The following is a 22155-nucleotide window of genomic DNA, read 5'->3' on the forward strand; positions in this document are numbered from 1 at the left end:
CCCTCTCCTGATCCGTCTCTGAGCTTCGCACGTCCCTCCTCAGAGTGACACAAAACAACAGGATCGAGCAGACATGGTCCAATGGCTGCCGGACCTTGCTGCCCTGCTGTCTAAACTGGAAACTGTCAACACTACACAACAATACATGAGAGACCTTAATACTGAATTAGCATTTAGCCTGGAAAAAAGGGGGTTAAGATGGTTGTTTACATCTTTCTCTCTCTGCTAACGTGCTATCAATATTCAGCACAGCTGTCACAAATAATAAGAAAAACAGAGAGAAACTGGCCTTATCTGATCCTTAATTACAATGATGCAGTGATGAACTGGACAAGTCGAGTTCATCACTTCACATTCACATTTCTGCCTGAGCAATGAAGAGAGTATAATCCACCTGACCAAGAAATAATAACTACATCTCCCCAGTTTTGTTGAGCCAGTCGAAAATCTACTTATTCAATGTAATTTACCATCACGACAACACAAAGCACAACCACTGAGTAAAATACTACCACGAAAAGTTAAATCCTTCTTTGTTCGACTTCACTGTAAGCGATGCTTAGCTTGCAAAGCTGGCCCCTCTCTGTACCATAGCTGCTTCCTGGGGTGTTACAGAGTATGAAGCTTTTATATTCCCTCTCAGTATCTCACAGAGAGCTTGCTAGGCCTGCCTTCTACAATTTTTCGAACTCTTTTCTTCGTGTAACGCCAGCAGAGTTGACGATACAGTGCTTTATCCATCCAACTGGCTCACTTACCGCGGATAGGCTTAAGATGGTAATCCTGTTATCGGGAAATACTACTTGGCACGGATGCAGACCCAAACACACACAAACCCTGAGACATACACAAAGAGAGGAGGTAATGTCTAAGTGAAATGTGTGGGAGAGAAGGAGGAGGGAAAAGGCAGAAATGAAAAAAAAAAATTGCAGTTTGAACCAATGAACAGAGACTGAGAAGTAATCATCCCCACTTTGCTTTGCAAACTATGGCTGAATTGAATAACTGGAAGTGACAAGGTGTGGATGACTTACGGTATAAAACTAAACACACCTGCCGATGTAAATATCTATTTTAATTATCTGTCACTGGGAGGAGAGATGGAGGGGCAGAATGAGGCAGCTGAGAGGAGAGGAAGAGAAAAACAAGTGGTTAAAAGAGTAAAACACTGGACTGAGTAATAAATATCATTTCAAGCATCAATGCCTGAGTGGATGTTACTTTGCTGATTCATGGCATCAGGTGTGGAGAAGTTCAGGGAGAAGAGAGCGAAGAAAGAGAAATACGCGCGGGAACAGGTGAGTAGACGAAAGAGACCTTTCTTTATCTGGGAAGAAAATTTGGGAGAATAAAAGATGTAGGGGAGTAGAAAGTAGCAGGGAAAGGGTGTAAAAGAGAGAAGGAGAGAAAAGAAGGAGTTGAAAGATTTAGGAAAAGGGGATGAGAGCAAAAAAGAGAAGAGAAATAATGGACATAATAAAGGGTTCATAAGGGGGACATAAAAAATGGGATTGAGTGTGGAGCAGATATTTAATAGAGCTGACTGAAAGGAAAAATGAGGCGGAAATATAAGATGAATGTTCCTTCATAATGCCAGTTAAATGGCATTTTCATTATGTAATCTCCATTTATTAACATTTGCCTGTTTAAATGTGTAATCAATAGCCTATAGGTGATTGAAAAGACTACTTTACGCAAGTAGTGGAACTTGATTATTGTCAAAAAGAACATGATTGATTTCACATCAATAAGCTCTTACATGAGTCAGTTAATGTAGTCGTTTCTGTCAGAATAAAACTGAGCAACAGATGCCATCACTCTGCTATTCCATATCAGTGTGAACACCCCCCCCCCTCCGTGCAGAGATCACACAGCAAAAAGTTCAATAAAACTGACTCATTGATATTTAACACGGCATCCCTCTCTCTAACCTTGTCATCCAATATGAATGCCTTTATCGCTCTTTCTGCCTCTGTAATATGAGACCAAGGCTGTGGTGAAATTACAGGAAGCAGAGGAATCATCAGCATTTACGATAATGTCAAGATCTTCTAAAATATATGTAATGTCCGCGCTCATGAGGTCACTGATGCGGATGACGGCGATGTGCGTTTTGCTTGCTTGTAAGCATGGAATATAGTTAACGTGACGCTAAAGCTCAGCAGATGCTTGGCACTGCTTGGTATTGGAAGACATTTTATTTATTTATTTTTTTTTTTAATGGAAAAAATGAACTGATTCGCCTTCTGTAGCGTGAAAAGAAAACTTTGTTCAACATTTACTCGACCATCAGATGGCTTGAGTCAGAGTGGAGCAAACAGTGGCAGGCAGAATCAGCAGACATAAGCGGTGTGTCGACAGCCGACAGCTGCGGTGTCAGCAGCTACCTTACACGCTCCGCCCATGTTGGATGTGTTAGTTGTAATAAGCAGTGGTTCATTAGCAAAAGCATGGCATGGGGGGAGGGGGTGTTAGGGTTAGGGTTTCAGGGATTTCAGCTCTCGTTGTCAGCCTTTGTGTGTGTGTGTGTGTGTGTGTGTGTAGGGTTGATGATGATGGCACTGCTGAGTGTCATGATGATGTCAGGCTGCTGAGAAGTAACGCGGAGCCTGACAAATATCCACATGCAGTATCTATGAGTGGTGGAAAGATTAACCGATATCTATCAAAAAACACATACAAGAGTCAGTGATTCAGCTACATTGACACACAACCACTTGTCCGACCCAAATTCCACATGAAATACTGGGAAAAAAAAAAAAAAAAGATCTGGCTGTCAAAAAATGATCTTTCCAAGTAACTACTCTGTCTGTGCCTGTAGCTTGTGTGTGTGTATGTGTGTCCACCCGCCTGCTAGTGACAATCTCCATTCTTGTTTCAAGCCATCCACAACATTCCCTCACTGATAGAAGCATTAGTAGCCCTATCTATCCATCTGTCTGTCTGTCCGTCCGTCCGTCTATCTAGACACCATTTCAGTTAAATTTGTGAACACAGACATATCATCATTTACACCTCATCTTTATTATTTTTAGTCTCAGAGAGAGGCTTGTCTGCAAAGTGCTGTGTGTTACCACGGCAGCAGACACTCCAGAGACACTCAAACATACAGACATGGTATAGAGGAGTCCAGCACAGAGTTGTACCCCCCCTCCCCAGACCCATTGCCAGCATTATTAAGTGTTTCTGTTTTTTGCTTTCAAGGTCTAATTTGATTTTGTCTCTATTCCCTCGCTATCTCACATGGTCAAGTACACAGACACAAAGAAGCACTCACACACACCTCAAGTACTTTGGTCCCGTTGTGTTTTTAGTTTCCACTTGAACTAAAGTGTGTGGTAAGGTAATACGCAGACACGGCACAAAAGCAACATTTTAAAGCTGTCTGCATCAAGTGATGGATAAGTGATTGCAGTGAAAAGGTTGATTAAGCAACTGGGTTCATCCAAACTCTTCTTCATGAAGCCGGCGCACAGCACAGCAGCAACTATCCCTTCTCGAAGCCTGAATATGTTTTGTCTATGTCTATGCTGCATTTTGCTTTGTCTACTTACATAAAAGTGTCTGTATGCAGCCAAATAATATAATGACCTTCAAAAAGACTGAATGAAGAGAGAGCAACATCGGCAACATTCGAAAATTCCTGGAAAGCCTATGTAGTTAAACACTGTAGATTCATTTTGATCTGTTCTTTAGTTGAAAAAAACTTACAGAATAAACAAAATAAGCACAATTCATCCGCTCATCGTCCCTTCTTGATCCAGTTTGTCTCTTTCATTACTGGTCAGCATGTCCTTAGCATAGTGCTTTAGTCATCACCCACATTCACCAGCCTCTATTTTTTTTTTTTTTTGAGTGTGTTCTTGCTTTGTCTCTGTCCCCCACAGTCTTCCTCACATTCATACTCTCAAACACTCACACGTTTCATATATGAAACCATATGGCTGTGGCTGTTGCATCGTGTGGTTTTATTTAAGACACAAGAAAACATGTTGTTAAGGTTTTAATTGTCATCAAAGCAAAGGTTCTCTTCCTGCTTTCTTTTTCTGAAATACATCTTACCATAAATGTTATGAGTTTTCATGTCTACAATGCTGCATCTTCTTCTCATTTTACTCCATTAGGACATATCTCTGTCCGTTACCCTATATCATATGTTTCTTTTATCCTCCCCAGTGTTTCTCCATCATTTTGCTGCCATATTTAATTTTTCACAGAGAAAACCTGGGAGATAAAAAATCGTTCCAAGTTGCAAGTTCGACCTCTGCTTCTCCCCTTTTACTTCTCGATCTAGTTCTCTATTCTTCCCTCTTTCTTTCTGTCCCTCCATCCAGTTAGGGGTCATACAGTGACCTTGTTTGCGTCTAGGTCGTGTTCCCACTGAGTGCCTATGCAGCCTCGTGCTGCCACCCGATCAGCCTTGCTTTCAGCCTCACTATCGATCGCCTTCCACTCACCCCTCAAGGACGGAAATCCAAACCCACATTCCAGACCACAGCCCTCGTCTCCCTCCCTCCATCCATCCCTCCCCACTTCTTTCTTTTCTCTGCCTCTCCACTTTTCTCTTCTAGGGCTCTCTCCACCTTTTCCTCTCTTATAGAATTCATCATATACACACACACACGCCCGTCTCAAGGTTGCAATGACCAGCAGACCCATGAATAAATAATGAGGAGGTAGGAATCACTTTCAGAAAAACCATTTACTCTCCTATTGTGTTCTTGAAGAAGCCATGTGAGTGTGTGTGTGTGTGTGTGTGTGTGTCTATATGTGTGTGTGTGTGCCCGAGAGTGTGCCCACGTGTGTATGTATGTGTGCAACAAGAAAAGCTTTGTGCGAGACTACAGTGCTTTGTTAACTAAAATCCCTGCTCTCCGTGGAGGTAACTTGAGCGATGCCACAAGCACCTTCTAGGTGACCTCTAACACTAAGGTTTATTCTTTCTTTCTTTCTTTGAGGAGTCTTAGAATATTCAGGGATATAATCAATGAGCAGGACAGTATAGGAGAAAGTCATTGCATATCATTGCTTCACCCTGCAGCCTACAGCCTTGAAACTCTGTACTGAAATGCATCAAGTGTCTTAAAATGGTCTAAGGGTTTTTTTTCTCATGAAAGAGAGAAAAAAAACATTCAGTTTGAACCAGCTGTTCTGTTTTAATAATATGCATGCAAAATTGACTTTTCCCAAACCAAGCAGCTCCTTCAGGTGAACTAACTGTTTCTGACTTGATGTATGGCTTGTTGCACTTGGTCTGAAGTGTAGAGAAGATAGAAGAGAGAGAAAGCTGAAAAGAAATAGAGAAAGAGGCAAGGGGGATGGAGAAATTAGGAGATCTAACACAGGAATGGAGGGGGGAAAAAAAGATCAGCTTGGAGGTGGAGAGAAATACAACAGGAATGAAAGAAGTGCAGAGAGTAGAAAGACATGTGAAGAGTGAGCAAGACAAAGCGAAGGAGGCAGAGAAAGAGACAATATGAGGGAAAAAGGCTTCAACAAAAAAAAGGGGGAAAGAAAGACATAGACAAAGAAAGATAGACAGAGAGAGAGAAATGATTAGATTTCTCTCTCCTCTGTATGGATCAGGGTGAGAGCTCCCTTTTCAATCCAATCTAGCTGAGGGAAAGGTAAACAATCAGTCTTGATAAAGGATTGGATAAATCCTCAATCAGACTCATTCTCTGTAAAGCAGCTATTTATTGGGCTGGCCTCACATGGCTAAATTGGATCCTCCCTCTTCTGAGGGTGAAGCAAGAGGGAAAGTGAGGAAAGTGGACGGGAAAGTCGGCATCATCATGTCAGTCAGAGCAGAATGAGCAAAATAGTCCTTACATTCAAATAAATAAATGATAATAATGTACAGTACAGTCTTTTACAGTAACACATCTAGAGTGAGAATGCAAAAAAAAAAAAAAAACCCAACAAAACAAAAACAAAACAAAAAAACAGTGCCAATCAGAACTCATACATCTTATTCCTATGATCTTAAATAGACCCATCAAAATGTGGGACGCGAGCAGCTCTCCCACAGCTACAAACCAGACACAGATAGAAGATTCTGAACTGCTATGAAACATCTTATCTGATTAATAAATTATAAAGCTCCAATGTTTTTTAAAGAGTCAGTGTGGTCTGTTCTACAGTGCGTGTGTTTATCAATAAATGTATTAAAATGTTGTCAGCACAGATTTGTAAGCATATTGTTTCTCTGAAGGGTGAATACAGAGAGCATTATGAGGACATTCACACTAAACTGGAGTACATCCATAAATAATAACAAGGCAGCCAGAGGACTTGAACATCTTGTGGGTCTGCCAACACCTAGAGGCCAATGCAAAGTTCTCAGTGAAAATGATAAAAAAAATAAATAAATAAGGGAGAAGACATGATTCACTTTTGTTGGCTGTTTGACTGTTTTCTTTTTTAACTTTATGAGGTGAATACGCCAAAGAATAGAGATGAAAACTATCAAAACTAACTTTTACAAGACCATTGCTAGTATGAAAGCAAAACGCCACAGCATTTCTTAAATGTTTCGGCAACAGTTTGTTTAGATATTACTAGGCTTTGCAATTGCTGTGGCTGACCAATCTGCCTTGGATACGCTGCATATATTTTTATGCCTCTGCGGCGGCGACAGCAGAACCAGAGGCGTGTTGGTTTTGGGTTGCCCATCCGTCTGTTCCATTCTCTTAGACACGATATCTCAGAAACGCCTTGACAGAACTTCTTCAAATTTGGCACAAACATTCAGTTCGACTCAACTGATTAGATTTTGGTGGCTAAAGGTCAAAGGTCAAGGTCACGGTGACCTCATAAAACATAATTTTGGACCTTTGAATGCAATATCTCCACAACTATTTGAAGGAATCAATTCAAATTTTGCAAAAATGTCCACTTAGACTCAAGGATGAAGTGATTAGACTTTGGTGATCAAAGGTCAAGGTCACGGTCACGATGACCTCAGAAAACACTTTTTAGCGATTACTCAAGACTTCACACAGACATTATGACAAAATTTCACACAAATGGTTAATATGTTTTATGACTGGATAATAAGGGATGTAACCTGAAATTAATCTGAGTGGCGGAGGCATACAACTGCGAAGCGGTTATTCTAGTTTTAATGATGCTTTCCATGTACACAATATATTTGTCAAGGATCACTGCTAATAGGTCAGAACTTTCAGAACTTTTTCAGCACTACAGTTGAATACACTTAGATATATAGATGTAAATCAAATGTATGAGGCAATTACCAAATAAGAGGCATTTGGTCAGAATGAGGAAGCAACATCTTCTTTTGATCATTTGGGTGTGTAGCAGTAAAGCACACTCGGCCAGAAAAAAAGGGGCTTTATGAGCTTCCATTTTTTTGCTCACAATGGCCAAAGAATATAAAAGAAAAATCTCCTCAGACAACACAACTTTGTGCAGTGACAGAACCCGGGGTCCGTGTCTGTAAAGAAGAGGTGGTATGGAAAGTTGTAGCCTAAGGATGGCTGAAGGAGAGCTGGGATGACAGGGATCAGGTTATCAATACAGCCAGTGGAGCGCAGTGGAAACTCTGTAAGCCCAATGGGACCAAATGCAGAATTCTGCAGTGTGCTACTCCAGCAGAACGCACTGGGACAGAGGTCAGCACTCACTGTTCACTTCTATTTTATTCTATTCCAATCTATGCTAACAGGCTAGCATGACAAATGCTGATATCAGGTTTTTTTTTTTTTTTCTACTTATTTTGGCAGAATTTGTTTCTTTTAAGGTTTTAGCATCCAGTTGATGGTTACAAAAAAAAGATATGGGATGATGTGTGACAAAGGTTGAGCAGTCAAACCCTCATTGTTAGCACGCAACAACTTCAAACAAGTACAATTTTTAAAATTAAATCTCTTTCTCTTCTTTCTCTTCTATAGAACTAATACATACGTGTTGTGTTTGCCTGCACTACATGCATTTGGTAGCAATGCGTGCACTGTGCAAGTTGAGATCAACAAACACACACACACAGATATGCACACATGATTATCTTGACATTAAATCGTTCTTTCCTCTTTATCACATAAGCATCACCATTTTTTTCTCTTATCTCTTATCACCGTATCTTTCTTCATTCCTACGGTGCCACCGTCGTCTTTCACTGTTCAATTTCTATTTTATTGTCCTTACGGCGTTTCATCCTGTCATTATTATCTAATCTCTTGTCTCGTATCTAGTCTCTCCCTCGCCCTCTTCTTACATGTGTATATGTGTATGTGTGCATGTGTGTTTGTGTGTGTGTGTGTGTGTGTTTGTGAGTGTGCAGCCACCTTGTACTTGACAGCCTTGTTCTACTTGTTTGCTTCTCGTTCACAGCGTTCAACGACATGGGCTGCATTCAAGATTAAGTTATTACATTATATATTTCAACCTGTTGTATATTTGAATCTATATTTACACGCAAACTTTTTTTTTTTTGATCACACATATTCGTTCCAAAGTCAAGACAAATGTTCCTTCTTCTGATCTGCCTTGACCCCTTGTCAGATAGTCTATCCTCCCAGGCTCACTTTTCCTAGCCTGGAATTGGGAGTAGCTTTAAAAACACTTTTGATCTAAGCCTTACATACATATATATATTTTGCTCAAGATTATATGTTGATGATTTAATCAAGATATGTCGTCCCTTCCTCCAAGTGCATTGGGAACTCAAATGTTTTCACTGCTGAAACTCTTCACCAAAGTCCGTTTATCTCGTTCTGCCTTTGTTTGTCAGTGTGTGTCCATATACACATTTTATACATAAATTCATTCAACCATTATCTCTTTGCCAGAGGCAGCGGAAGTTTTGCTTGTGCACACACTATATATATTTTACATTCTGACAATGTGACCAAATGTGATCATTATTCAAAAAACACTTCCACCTCCGACCCAGAGAACAAGCAATCACTGACACAATTTCCTACATGTTTGAACTGCTCCAGGGGAATGAATTTGTGTAGTATGTTTTTCCAAGTACATTTTGTGTAATGATTATTATTCTAGCGCTGGTGAAAATAAAAATTTGATTAAAAGTTAGCTTGTGTTTGTTTTTGGGAATACAGCCTTTCAATATGTATATGTGTGTGTGTGCGTTTGTGTGTGTGAGAGAGAGATAGAGAGAGGGAGGGAGGGAGGGAGAGAGAGAGAGAGAGAGAGAGAGAGAGAGAAAGATGGATGGTCCAAATGAGAAATGACAGCTGCAGTTAGTATAAGCAGGTTAGGTCAAGATTCAGTATGTAATCAGATATTGCAGCTACATACAGATAATTAGTTTGCATCTACAATCACACAAGCACACTGCCTCTTGCGCACACACACACACACACACACACACACACACACTTACACACTTACACACAGTCGATACACACATAAACACAAACAGAAGAAAGCAAGGCCTAGACTCTCAGGCACTGTTTTATTCATGTTGATATGATGCCAGTGGACATGCACCCGTGGGGAACACTGCTTTTCTCACCTCACACACTCCCACACAAATACACACAAAACACACAACCCCTTTGCAGTCACCTCAGTTTATTTTACATCAAGCTCTGTAAGTTCACAAACACACACACACACACACACACACACACACACACACACACACACACACACACCCTGATCTCCTTGCTGGAGTTCAACCCAGGAAACCAGATGTGTCCAGTGTTGGCTGAGACTACTGCTCTCTGTGTGTGTGTGTGTGTGTGCGTGTTTTTGTTGAAATATATGTACGATTGCTTGCATAGTTAGGTGTTTTTTTTGTGCGTTTGTATGAACAGGCATATAGTATGTGGCCTTAAATATATATTGCATGTGTCTTTAGAGAAGAATGAATGAATGCTCTTTTTAAACCAAGTAACTGGCTGCACTCCAAACGCAGCATGCGTGTCCCAGTCTGGGCTGTTGTATAATAGCATTTGTTCTTCTTCACTTATTTCCAACGCAGTTTAAAAGGACTGGAGGAAATTCAGTCACGTGCTGAAAAGTACGCGCTGGACAACAAACGATTTCATACTGTGACTTATCACATAGCCGACTCACATGTATTCATTTTAACACATGATCCTTGTGTTTTGTATTATATCTGTATGCGCCATATGTGAAAGATCCACTAGTTAAGCTGCATAGGTCGCCTTGCTAAAAGGCAAACTGTAAGTAAATTGTAAGTAACTGTTTACAGCAGGCAGAGCACATTTAGCCTGCCGCTCTGGGGAATTAAGTCCATGACCTTCAAGTCACAAAGCATATTCTCTACATAGTGCTGCCCCTACTCATCAACACAACTTGTATAATTCTAAACCAAATGTACTGAAGGTGTCAATAACAAGACAAATGACTCAGGTAAAAGCCAACTGACATCAATGTCCAACCGAGATCGTTGGTTCAGGGCATGGTTTTGGTTTGTGCCACTGTAAGGTGAGTAAAAGAGAGACAGAGACTGTGTGACTCAGCACAAGCAGAAGCAGACTGACACTAGAAATATGAGTAATGGCTCATGGATACATCATATAATTTATGCTAGCCAGGTCAGGGCATGTTTTGTAAGTAATCATGGAACATGTCCACATTACCTGCAGTCTTTTCAGTCACCAGCAAGTTTTTCCCCCCAAACATGCTTGCATATACATGTAAACAAAGTCAAATTTTGGCAAATTTAAGGAGGCATTCATGCGTTATAACAACATGAATAGCTTGTTATGACCTTGGGCCTTGCTACATTTGTGTCGGAAAAATGAGACTCCCACATTAGCTTGGATGTTAGCTTAAATCTGAGCCCTATATTGACAATCCACTAAGATTTAAGTCGAATTCTGCAAATCTGAAACTTCTTGATGATAGACACAGACATAAGTGCTGATCTAAGCTCATTGATTACACCATTGTCTAGGACAGTACTCAACTCTGATTGGCTGGAGGATTGACGGGTGTTATTTTCAGAAACATGCACGGCTCTGATGTGGTGGTTTGATTATCTATATCAATATGCATGTAGAATAAAATGAAAGAGCCAACTTGATGTTGATTATTCTATTTGATCATATTCTATTTATATATATTTAAAGCAATGTACTCCACACATTTTTATCAGACAGCTTTAATCTGAAGAAACCATTTCAGAAAGTATATTAATATCTGTGTAATTTGACCAAAAAGCTTCATTCATCCATCCAAACACAAATCATCTGTCAATCTCTCTATCCATCAGTTCCCATGTTCATATATATTGAATATTGAGTAAAGCATGTTGGATTGTTGAGAGCTTGTGTTCTGAGCCTCTATTGTCCATGTTCTTCAGTCTCAAATCTCACTCTGGATTACAGGATCAGCATTAACATGTACATAAAACAGTACATTAATAAATATTCTGGCACACACGTGTTCAGCAGGTGGCTTGGGAGCTTACCTGTGGTCGTGGGTGTCCTTTAACAATACACTGAAGCACTAGTGTGTCTCCTTCTTTGATGGTGTAGATTCTCTCGCTGATGTTATCATCCTTGACGTTACATGCTGCGCCTGAGTGCACGATCTGGGCATTGGCTGGAGCTGTGAGTGAACGCATGGACAAACACACACACACACACACACACACACACACACACAGGCAGAGACAGGCATGTAGCCATGCGGACATACACGTATACACACAAACACAGAGGGAGACAAACCACATTGCATATTTAGTAACATCTCTGCAGCACAAGAAAGGTCATTGTCTTGTGGGTGTATGTGTAATACTAGTGCTAGTATCGATGACTCAGATAAATAAATATATCACATTACTCCTGCATCTGCATGAACAAAGCCTTTTACAAAAATGCTGGGGTGTTACACGTGTTGGTGTTTGACAAGAGATACAGACGTTTATTGGAAAATTGAAAGTTTGGTCTCCATTAGAAGGTCAAAAGGTTGATTCTTCACTCTGGGACAGAGGTTTTGTCTTATACAATGTAGACAATGATGATGATTTCATTTTTGAGGTATGTCAGATGGTGCAATGACTGCTTGGTAAATCACAGCGCTGATGTTACAAAATAATAATGATAACATCTGCAAAAAGAGACATGTCTTTAACTTGTGTCGTCTATCTGCTCTCATGTTTTAATAGCGCCCATGACAATAAAGTGATCGATAAACATCAAAAAATGAAGAACAGGGGAGAATCACTTTTCGAGTCTGCAGAGTGAGTTTTAGGTAATATGTTTGTTTTTTTTTGCAGGAGCAGCATTATGTCATTTTATGTCGTATTTTGATTGGCTCGTTTGTAAATTCCTACATTCCTGATGCTCGTCTTAATTCGCCAAAGCTCCAAATCTGGGACCAAAGATTTCAGCATGTTCGTTTCTCAACTGTGAGCTTTGCCCAGTGTCAGAAGCATTAAGGCAGCATTATGGCCGTGCTGAGTAACAATCCAAAACTCAAATATCACAACCAAATACCGTCATGTCATTAATGTGACAACATTCTGAGGATGCTTCTCAGTGACTGGGTTCCTTGGTTCAAACACTTGAGAACCAATAGTTACAGTGAACGGGGGTATGATAGTCAAGGCGAGTAGCAAAATTCATAGTTAATTTGACACATTTAAGTAAAAACCAAAGCAAGATCTGGTCTCAGATCTTCTTAATGTTCTTCAACATATTGCCCTGCACCATACACAGGTTTTTTTTTTTACAATGCTGAGGAGACAACAGGTCGTGCCGGCAGCCGCAGAAATAATGGATGATAGATGCATGATGGGAAATCTCTGCAATAGTGATAACTACAATATCAGAGTCTACACAACACTGACCCAAGAGGAGGGCTGGCTTGCGTGCAAGTAGCCTCAGATGGCTTCACCTCCCTTATGATGAGGGGAGACAGGAGGGAGGAGGGGAGAGACAGAGGCAGAGCGAGAAAAGCAGCGGGTGTGGGGGAAAAGGCCAGAGAGGAGTGTGAAGCCCCAGAGAGAGGCGTGGGGGACAGTGCAGCACAATGATGTGATTAGCATCGATTCACAGGGAGAACAAATCTTCACTGTTCTCTACAACTGTTATCATTGAGCAGACAGGAAGAAAGTGTGCGGCCTGTTCACCTTAAACCTCGATCGGACATAACAACGCAGAACGCGATCGGGAGCCAGAAATCATGTTCAGAATTAGAGAAGGCTCAGAATCTGTCTCTGTGTGTTGTCCTTTGTGGAATGAGCTGGAGCCGTTCGTAGTTTACAGCTGTACATTTTGTGGTGTCTGAGTTAAGGATAGGAATGTTTAAGGAGACACCCTAGAGAGAGATCAGGCGCCAGAAGAGGGTGAGCACCCCCTCAGTTCCTGTCTCCAAAACATTCCTAAGAGCTGACTTTTGTTTTTCATAATAAAATTTACGGTATGTTTTAACTTCATATCGAATGACCATGTTTGGACATAAATGTTGGCTCTGTACCTCTATAGGTTATTAGGAATCAGCTAGGTCATGAATATGTAACTAGAGGTTATTCAGCCTATAAATTGTATGGTTTTGGGGAAAAACGGGAGAAGATCCTTTTTGGCTTTGGGTCCTCTCACAGGCTGTTTTGATGCTTGTTAAACGATGCTGTGCGTTTTTGTAATAAACTTTTTTATATACAACTGAGCCGGTGTCAGCAGAGATTCCTTCCTCATCATCACATCATCGCTACGGAAGAAACCACAATTTTTAATGACATTTCAGCTTTATCAGATAAGGATTATTTTCTTATCTGAAGAAACAGTGAAGGAAAGAGAGAGAATGGAAAATACAATAGGTCTGATTAAGTTCTGGCTGCAACCATGTGTTTTTTTTTTTAAAAAAACCTGTGCCATTGTCTTTTGGCTGTTCTGTTAAGCCAGGTAGATAAATACACAAAGAAGCGCACTCTTACAATAGCCTCTTCCAAAGGCTGTCCCAGTTTAAAATGAAATATGTCTCCTCTTATAAAAGTGGGCATTTTTGGAGATTGCTCCTTGTCCTTGCTTTCTGAAAGTGGATTTTTCGCAGAAAAAAAGAGAAAGTGAAAGAATTTGTGGTGTGATTCCCACAATGTCAGTTGGTATGTATTTTTAGTGAGTGTACAGCCGCATTTCAACCAAAACCTTTTAGTTCCAGGTACTTTTCTTCAGGAACTAAAAGTTTCCTCTGGCCCATTGTTGTCTACGTTTCCACCACGGCCTAAAGTCCCACTATCATTATTATTCACAGCACTTTCAGGACATAACATGAATGAAAATATGGGACAAACTGCGTCCCGTATTCATTCAATACAGGATGCAGCATTTTATTTTCAAATACAGGATGATCCCGTATTATACGTGATGGGTGGCAACCATAGCCACTCCGGTTGTTGAGGTCCTTTATTTTTTTTTAAGTTCCGTTTCAGTTTTTTTACCTTCTCCCGGACCTTTTTGTGGAAAATGTGTTTGCTCGCCCGGTGCTCGCTCGCTGCGGATTTTTGAACATTGCGGGTGAAATAGTACTTGACCAGTCAGAATTGTTCAGCACTGCAGACCACTACCTTTTTGGGGGTTGATCAATTGCCCCGGAACTAAATTTAGACCCTGGTTCCTGCTGCGGAAACACGAATAGTTCCTCAAAAGGTTCCTGGGGAAAGTTCCTGCGGTGGAAACGCGGCTTATGTTGATTTTAGTGTATATGCTGTAGAAACAATGTGAGTGAATGTCTGTTTGAGTATGAGCCTCGATACTCAAGCTTATTTATGTAGAACCAAATCACAACACAAGTTATCTCAAGGCATTTTTCCTTTAGACTGTACTCTTCATAATATCCACTATTGTGTTTGAGGAGCTCATCGGCAGAGCAGTCAATCATTCACTTTTCAGTCTTATCACAAAAACCTCAGTGCACCACAGCCATTTTCTCTCCATCATGTACACACATGCATGCAAATACACACATGTGTGCGCACACACATACACACACAGTATACTACATTACTCTTGTATTTAAACAGGCTGCTTTGTTAAGTTCTCTCCATCTTACTAAGGAGCAGTAAACATCATAAGGGGAAATGTTCAAATGGACTTGATGGAAACCCAAAGCTGTAAATATAAGTTAGATTTTAAATGTTACTCTCCAAGATAGATCAAGTGATTTAGTTTTGTTAATAAAGAAGAAAAGTCCCATTTAATCATAATTCAACTACGGCTGGTTGTCTGTTCACATTTGTTCCTTTTCATCAAAGGCTCAGCTTCAGATTCATGCAGTTACACACATTCACTCATGGGAGCTGCCCGGTGTAATTACGGTCTTTATCTGCTGGATACTGGGAAGATCCAGTAGAGCAATTGGGGGTTAAGTGCCTTGCTGAAGGGCACGTTGATAGCAGTTGCTGTGGGAGGGGAGATCATGTCTTATTTATCTACCCTTCTCCCACCTTTTAGCTCACTTTTGACCAATGATCTTCAAGAAACAGGCAAACTGTAACCTCTAGGCTACAGCTTCCCCAGTGCAAATCTTCACCAATCCATCAGTGAAAACTTAACCCATGAAAGGATAAAAGGATGAAAAACATTGTGGAGTAACAGACCAGGGAGCCACAGAGGTATGCAGCCCTAACTCAGATAGACGGAGAGCTGATATAAATGGTGAATAATTGTCTCCTTACAACTTATTGGCGTGTCGGCATTAGTTTGCCTCTCCGGAGAGGGAGGGAGGTCGGACAGAGCGGCTCTTGCTCTTGCCTCCGGCAGCTTGGCTGCTTCAACTGTCTGATTGACTAGAGAAAGAGAGACCAAGAGGGGGGAGGAGGAAAGAAAGGCAACAGAGAGGAGGAGGTGAAAGAGGCGGGAGAGGGAGAGAGGATGGGCAAAAAAGGAGGAAGGGAGAGGAAGAAGGGGGGCATGATCGTGGGAGAGAAGCAGAGAAGCAGAGAAATAGGGAAGAAACTAAAAGAAAAAAAGGAAAGAAAAAACTGATGTTGCAGGAGAGACAAACAGTAAGCAGAGAGTCAGAAAGAATGAGACTGATAAAAGACGAGCAGGGGCAGAGATGTATTAATGTAAACAGGGATTTGATAAGGCAAGTGAGGTGGGTGAGGTGGAGTCAGGTGAAAACAAAATAGATGTAGAAGGAATAGAAGTAGTTGCTAATAATCATAAGATAGAGAAAGAAGTAGGTGGATACAGTCAGTCAAAGAAGAGAGACTGACAGCTAGGCCAGTGGGAGAAGAGGCTGGATTGGGAAAAGTAAACCAAAGGAGTGATGCAAACAAAGCAACCTGTTACACTCCAGAGACACCGACTCTCTCTTCTAGTCTCACTGCCATTTTTTCTCATCTCTACATAGAATTGTTTAAATTGTGAAAATATGTAACTGAAACAGGTGTCACGAGAGTGATGATACAGATTTTTCTGGGGATATTCATGCAGTTTAAATACAGGATCCTAAACAGGCAACAGAAGAGTAAAGGAATCAATTGCATAAATAAGGCTGAAGACCCTATAGTGTAGAAATCCTGGCACAGTGTTGTGCCAGGTGCATCAGCTCAGTTAGTATGGACGCTGATCATCAGTCATAGAAAGCTGCTGTTTTGACAGCAATCTATCTGACGATTCATCGATCAAAACTGTTCCGGGGGATGCTGATTGAAAGTGTTGCCCATGCATTATTGGAAACTTTCTGAGACATTCAATGCACATTAGTTGTAAGTGAAACATAACTATCGGCAAATGCCTCGTCTGATTAATTGATTTGTCGCCACCTGCCATGTTTGTTTTTGTTGAGGGGACAGGACATCTCTCACTAAAACTAATGATGAGACAGGAGAGCTGGTGTCAAACCACAGTGACAGTTTGACAGAGTGCTGAGCAGCGTCTGTGTGATTGTGGTTGAAAGAGTGAATGAGAGAGAGTGTGTGTCTGTGTGTGTGTGCACTGGTGAAAAATTGAGCGTATGTACATGCATGTGTCATTGTCTTTGTGTGTGTGTGTGTGTGTGTGTGTGTGTGTGTGTGTTTGTGTGTGTGTTTGTGTGTGCATGTGCGCGTGTGTGTCCATGTACTGTACTGTATCTTGCCAGAGGATTCCCACAGAAGGTCATGAATCCTGTCGAACATGAAGTCACGCAGAGCATGATTGATATGCGTAGTTACTTTATGGGAGCTGCTCATGCATGCCAATGAGCTCTGTCTCAATTCACTTCATTCACAAGAGACCATTTAGATGCTTTGGCCCTTCCCCTGCCATCACGAGTAGACAGGAGAGGGGGAGAGGAGAGGAGAGGAGAGGAGAGGAGAGGAGAGGAGAGGAGAGGAGAGGAGAGGAGAGGAAAGGAAAGGAAAGGAAAGGAGAGGAAAGGAAAGGAAAGGAAAGGAAAGGAAAGGAAAGGACAGGACAGGACAGGACAGGACAGGACAGGAAAGGAAAGGAAAGGAAAGGAAAGAACAAGGGCTATAAGAAGATAAGAGTAGTGGAGAGTGGGTACCCAAGAGAAAAGTCACAGGCTTTATCGATTAACTGCAATAGAGGGAAGTATTCATCTGACCCAAAGAAACACTAATCACACACAGACACACACACAAAAACAGCCTTATGACCAAAAGTCAGAGTGACTCACGTTGCCTCAGCATTTTATCTTGATTCTTCTCCGCAGACAGGATGGAGCGAGATCAAATGGTTGATGTCATGACCCCAGCCTTTTCATTTTGGCTCGATTTGAGCTGGATATCAAAACGCGTCTGGGACATTGATTTAACTTTTGACCTGACCGTTAAATGGCCGTTATAAATGAAAGGACTAACCTTCGGTAACCTCTTTGGTTCTTTCAATCAACTGTAAATTGCTGTTCTGCTGCTTACACACTCTTATAAACACACATATACACACACACACGCACACACACAACAAAAGAACAAATAGACATACAGGTGTTCTTTTTTCTACATATCCTTCAATCAGTCTTCAGCATATTTCAAGTCACCTAAAGGTTTCCCTGTACCACTACATAGATGCAGCCTCCCCTAGAGTTGTTTCTTCCATACAAACATAAATTTCATTGGTGCTGATTTCAATGGCACGTTTCCAAACCATGACTGCGCCTGAATAAACACCGGCAAGCTGCCTTTTAGTTCACTGACTTGTGTCTTCTAATTTGATTCTGGCTTTGCAGCCATCTTCATTTGAATATAAGTTCCCTTTCACCATTTTTCCTTCAAGCAAATTCAAAGGTTAAGAAAGAAACGGGTGGGAAAAAAGTGATATTACTGATCTCCATTTGCATGCACAGTCTAATGGTGAAGTCCAGCCACTTAACTTCACCATAAAAGGAGACAGATATTCAAACACAGGAACATTTTGTTCAAGGAGTCCAATTACAAAGTGTCATGACTTAAGCTGATCATAATTCTGTTGATCTCTAACACAGAGGGCGACGAATGTGGAAACTTTATGGAGAGAGAAAAAAAAAATATATATTAGACTTTGTGCTAATATGAACTATCCTTGAATTTCTATATTTGTGTCAAAAAAAAAACCTCAATATTGTTTGTGTTCAATATTTACATCAGAACCGGTCTTGGAAAGGTGGAAAATATATCTGAAACGGAGGCATCTATAAGTGGGACAGACTGAACAAAGACTCCTACAAGAGGTGAAGCCACGGGAGCCGACAGACCAGTGTGCAGATGAATTAGTGAAGAGACTTCTGTGCTCCGTCTCTGCTATCAAAGTGGATGTCCGTGCTCTGAGCCGTATCACCCAGCCCAGCCTGGCGAGTCAATAAATGTATTTTCTTTAAATGCACGACACCTGATTGTTATGCAAAAAAAAAGAAGAAGAGTGAATTGAGAGGTATGGTGAAGACAAGAAAAACAAGATAATATGCTATGGCTGTGGAGCTCTTTAGTCTGTCAAGAAGAAAGAGAAAGGAAACAGATGTCACCTGTTTGAGAAAACACACCATACTGAGAGGTATTGATTAAATCACCACTGTGAAGGAGAAGACAATAAGCCAGCAGTAGCATGTGAATAAATTACACATATACACACCAATCAGCAGCACACTTTTGGAAGCTTAATGCAGAGTTCAAACAGAAGAAACACAGAGACGGTGAAATGCTGATACATAACAAGAAAAGGAAAAGCAAGAGAAATCTATTCAGCACATTAAATACTGAATCTCAGTGTGTCCAGGAGTTAGCGCTCTCCTTATTGTTTGGCTTATGTTTAGTCTGTTTGTGCATGTCTCTATGCATGCTTGTGCTGTTGCTAATGTTAACGTATGTGTGTGTGTGTGTGTGTGTGTGTGTGTGTGTGTGTGTGTTTATGTGTATTTGCTTGAAGCTCTACTCCACCGTCGTATCCCACGTGGACGACTGTGGCGGAGATAGTTAAGAGTGTTTCTGCCAGCCAACAGTACTGACTACATAAAGCCGAAGCCAGAGCCTTGATTAAACTTTCATTCATAGTATCCACACACCAATGGAGGGCTTTTCTACGATCATTAAATCGGCATGTAAGGGTGTGCTTGACAGTGTGTGATATATACTGTGATACCTGGAGTGCATGTGTGTAGCAGTGTTTGTCAGTGAGCGACTGTGTGTTTTCCACCACAGTCACTTTAAGAGGGCAAAGAGATTGTGTGATCAACAAAAGTGTCAGATGACAGCAGAAGCTAATAAAGGTGGATCATTGTAGGGCAGAGGGTAAATTGGAGAAACAAAAAAAAAAAAAAAAAAAAACTGTAATGGAAAAGAGAAAGGGAGGGGGGCAGCGGTTTCCTGGCAGCCCTGCAAGCATCATATCCAAGGACAGTGAACCTTCTCTTTGAAATATTGTTCAGTATAGATTATTGGCAGGCAGGGCATAAAATCCAAGAAGAAAGGGAAGAAAGAAGAAAATTCAAAAGACCTCCATGTTGTCCAGCCAGTTTCATCTTTTCTATACTGTTTCAGCTCCTGAGAATTACTATGCCTCACCTGGATCCTAAAGAAAGCTCAATTTCTTTTCTTTTTTTTTGCACTCTTATGGTCGCTTGGTTTTTGCTCATAGGATACCAAAAAGGTCCAAAAACAAATCCAGAAATTTCATTAAATCTAACTAACCCAGCAAAGAGGAAGGTCAAATTCCATTTAAGTCTGCAAATCCCCTTCATATTATACACACAAGCACGTCTTATTGGAAAACAGTTTCATAGCAAACAGGGCTCGGGCCATACAAGGCCACAGCCACATAAACAGGCAAATTCAATATGTGCATAAAATGACAGTTGCCTGTGAAACATAGACAAAGGAGGTGAAAAAGAAGACAGAGAGAAAAGACAACAAGTCAGAGGTGGAGGAATCTGGGTTACGCCTGTGGTGGAGGACTGGAGTGATGTGAAGTGATCGGGGGTTTGTAGAGCGCGGTCAAACATGACTCGTACTCTTCCATAGCAGTGTGTTTGCCGCTCTTTAGCTTTCCCAGGATGAGAAGATAAAGAGAGGAGAGAGAGAGGGGAGCGTCCCCACAAAGAGATGAAAACCGCTCAGATCTTTGGCACAGACGGACAGAGGGGGAGACGAGAGGAGTGCAAGGAGAGGGAGGGAGGGAGGATGGAGACAATAAAGAGATATGTGTGACTGGCATCCTCTTTGTAAGACCTCCATTCACAAAGAGAAGAGAAGAGAACAGAAAAAAAGATGTGGGGAGAAAAGAAAAGAAGAGGAGGGAAGAGGATGTTGACAGTTTATTTCACACCGGCTAACAGCCTTATTGAGTTTCATGGGCACAATTACCGGTTGTGTTGATATTCAACCCTTCTACACACAAAAACAGTTTCGGCCTCTACCTATCTCCACCTGACCAAATGGGCCTTAGAAGATGAACAAGCATCCACTACAAGTTTCTTTGGGAAGTGAAAACACGGGATTCTATGGTTCAAAAGCCCTGGCTGCTTATTAATAGGATTTTGGTTTTTCAGATAGAATACATTTCCATCTGTAAAGCAGACTAAATGTTAGCACTCAACAAATGTTAATAGCCAATTGTGGCAGGTTTAAATGGGAGTAAACTATCTATCCATTTGGAAGGTAAGGGAATATCTGCAATGCACCTGTTTACACATGATGGCCTGTGTTTCACTTGTGCAATACCAAAATTGGATTTTTATGCTTCAAGCCTTTTCTCTTGTAACTACGTTGATTGTGTGTCGGGCTCTGAGCAAGGCCAAAATACAAGAGATCTACACTGAGACTATACTGTGCCTGAACGCATCCTGTGTAGACACGGGTGAAGCTTTGCTAATGTGCTGCTTTGGCCACAGATATTGTTGAAATGCTGAGTACTGATGATCTGTTGAGGACAGTGCCATGCAGACTGAATGTACACTGGCTAAAACAGTATGACTCGGGAAGGAGGCCGAATTGTCCTTAAATTACACAATATATTCATACTCTATTATAAAACATATATTACAATATTTTTCCTTTTGCTGAAAATTGGAGAAGTTCGTTTTATTAATCTCAAAGAAAAGAAAAAAGCATTCTCAATCACCTTTATTTATAAACTGAACAATACATCAGCATGAGGGTAGAGTTGTAACCGCACATACTGATACCTTGATTAGAGCTTAAAGTGTTCAGATACAGTCTTAAACACATGTAAAATACACACACATTGCTCTGAGTGGAGCTTAGTGCTGCTCAAAGCAACAGTAGCTTTCTGCCAGAGGATAATTGAACACATCATGGCTTCTTGCAGATTTCTTTTCCAACTAATTAAGTGTAAAGTCACCATCATCACAAGTATTACGTTTTGTGATTGTTGTTATCTGTGTGTTAGGTGATCTTAACTGAGCATAATCTATCCAGTTTTTCTGATGCTGAACCAACAAGTCAGATCAGGCCTTTCTTACAAACACACACACTTCCCACTTTAAACTGTAAGCCCCCTCCTGGGGATTTTCAGAATAAAATCACTCACATTGTTTAATAGTCTGAGACTGAGATTAACACCCTGACAGGAAAACTATGAACCCCTGCTATCTAATGTTTAAGCTCATCTCTTGACTGTTGTCACAGGTTATCTACTCCCTCTATGCCTACTGTCCTGTTACCCCTGCACTGTGATGTTTAGCATCATTGTGAAAGAAATTAATCTTGGAGGACAGAGGAGGAGCAAGAGACGAGACGGAGCAGCCACT

At 41.0% G+C, this 22155-nt stretch overlaps 1 protein-coding gene across 2 annotated transcripts in view; it reads right to left on the reverse strand.

The window, feature by feature from the left end:
• The window catches only part of mdga1 (MAM domain containing glycosylphosphatidylinositol anchor 1), a 163897-nt gene that overhangs the window by 107562 nt on the left and 34180 nt on the right, over positions 1-22155 (reverse strand). For both annotated transcript variants that reach the window (XM_023412004.2, XM_023412003.2), the window contains exon 3: positions 11432-11571. In XM_023412004.2, the coding sequence (XP_023267772.1) occupies positions 11432-11571 (140 nt within the window). The remainder of the gene's footprint in view (positions 1-11431; positions 11572-22155) is intronic.

This window comes from Seriola lalandi, unplaced genomic scaffold (assembly GCF_002814215.2).
Source record: "Seriola lalandi dorsalis isolate HSWRI2012SDOR001 ecotype SW California unplaced genomic scaffold, Sedor1 jcf7180002054474, whole genome shotgun sequence".
Classification (NCBI taxonomy): domain Eukaryota; kingdom Metazoa; phylum Chordata; class Actinopteri; order Carangiformes; family Carangidae; genus Seriola; species Seriola lalandi.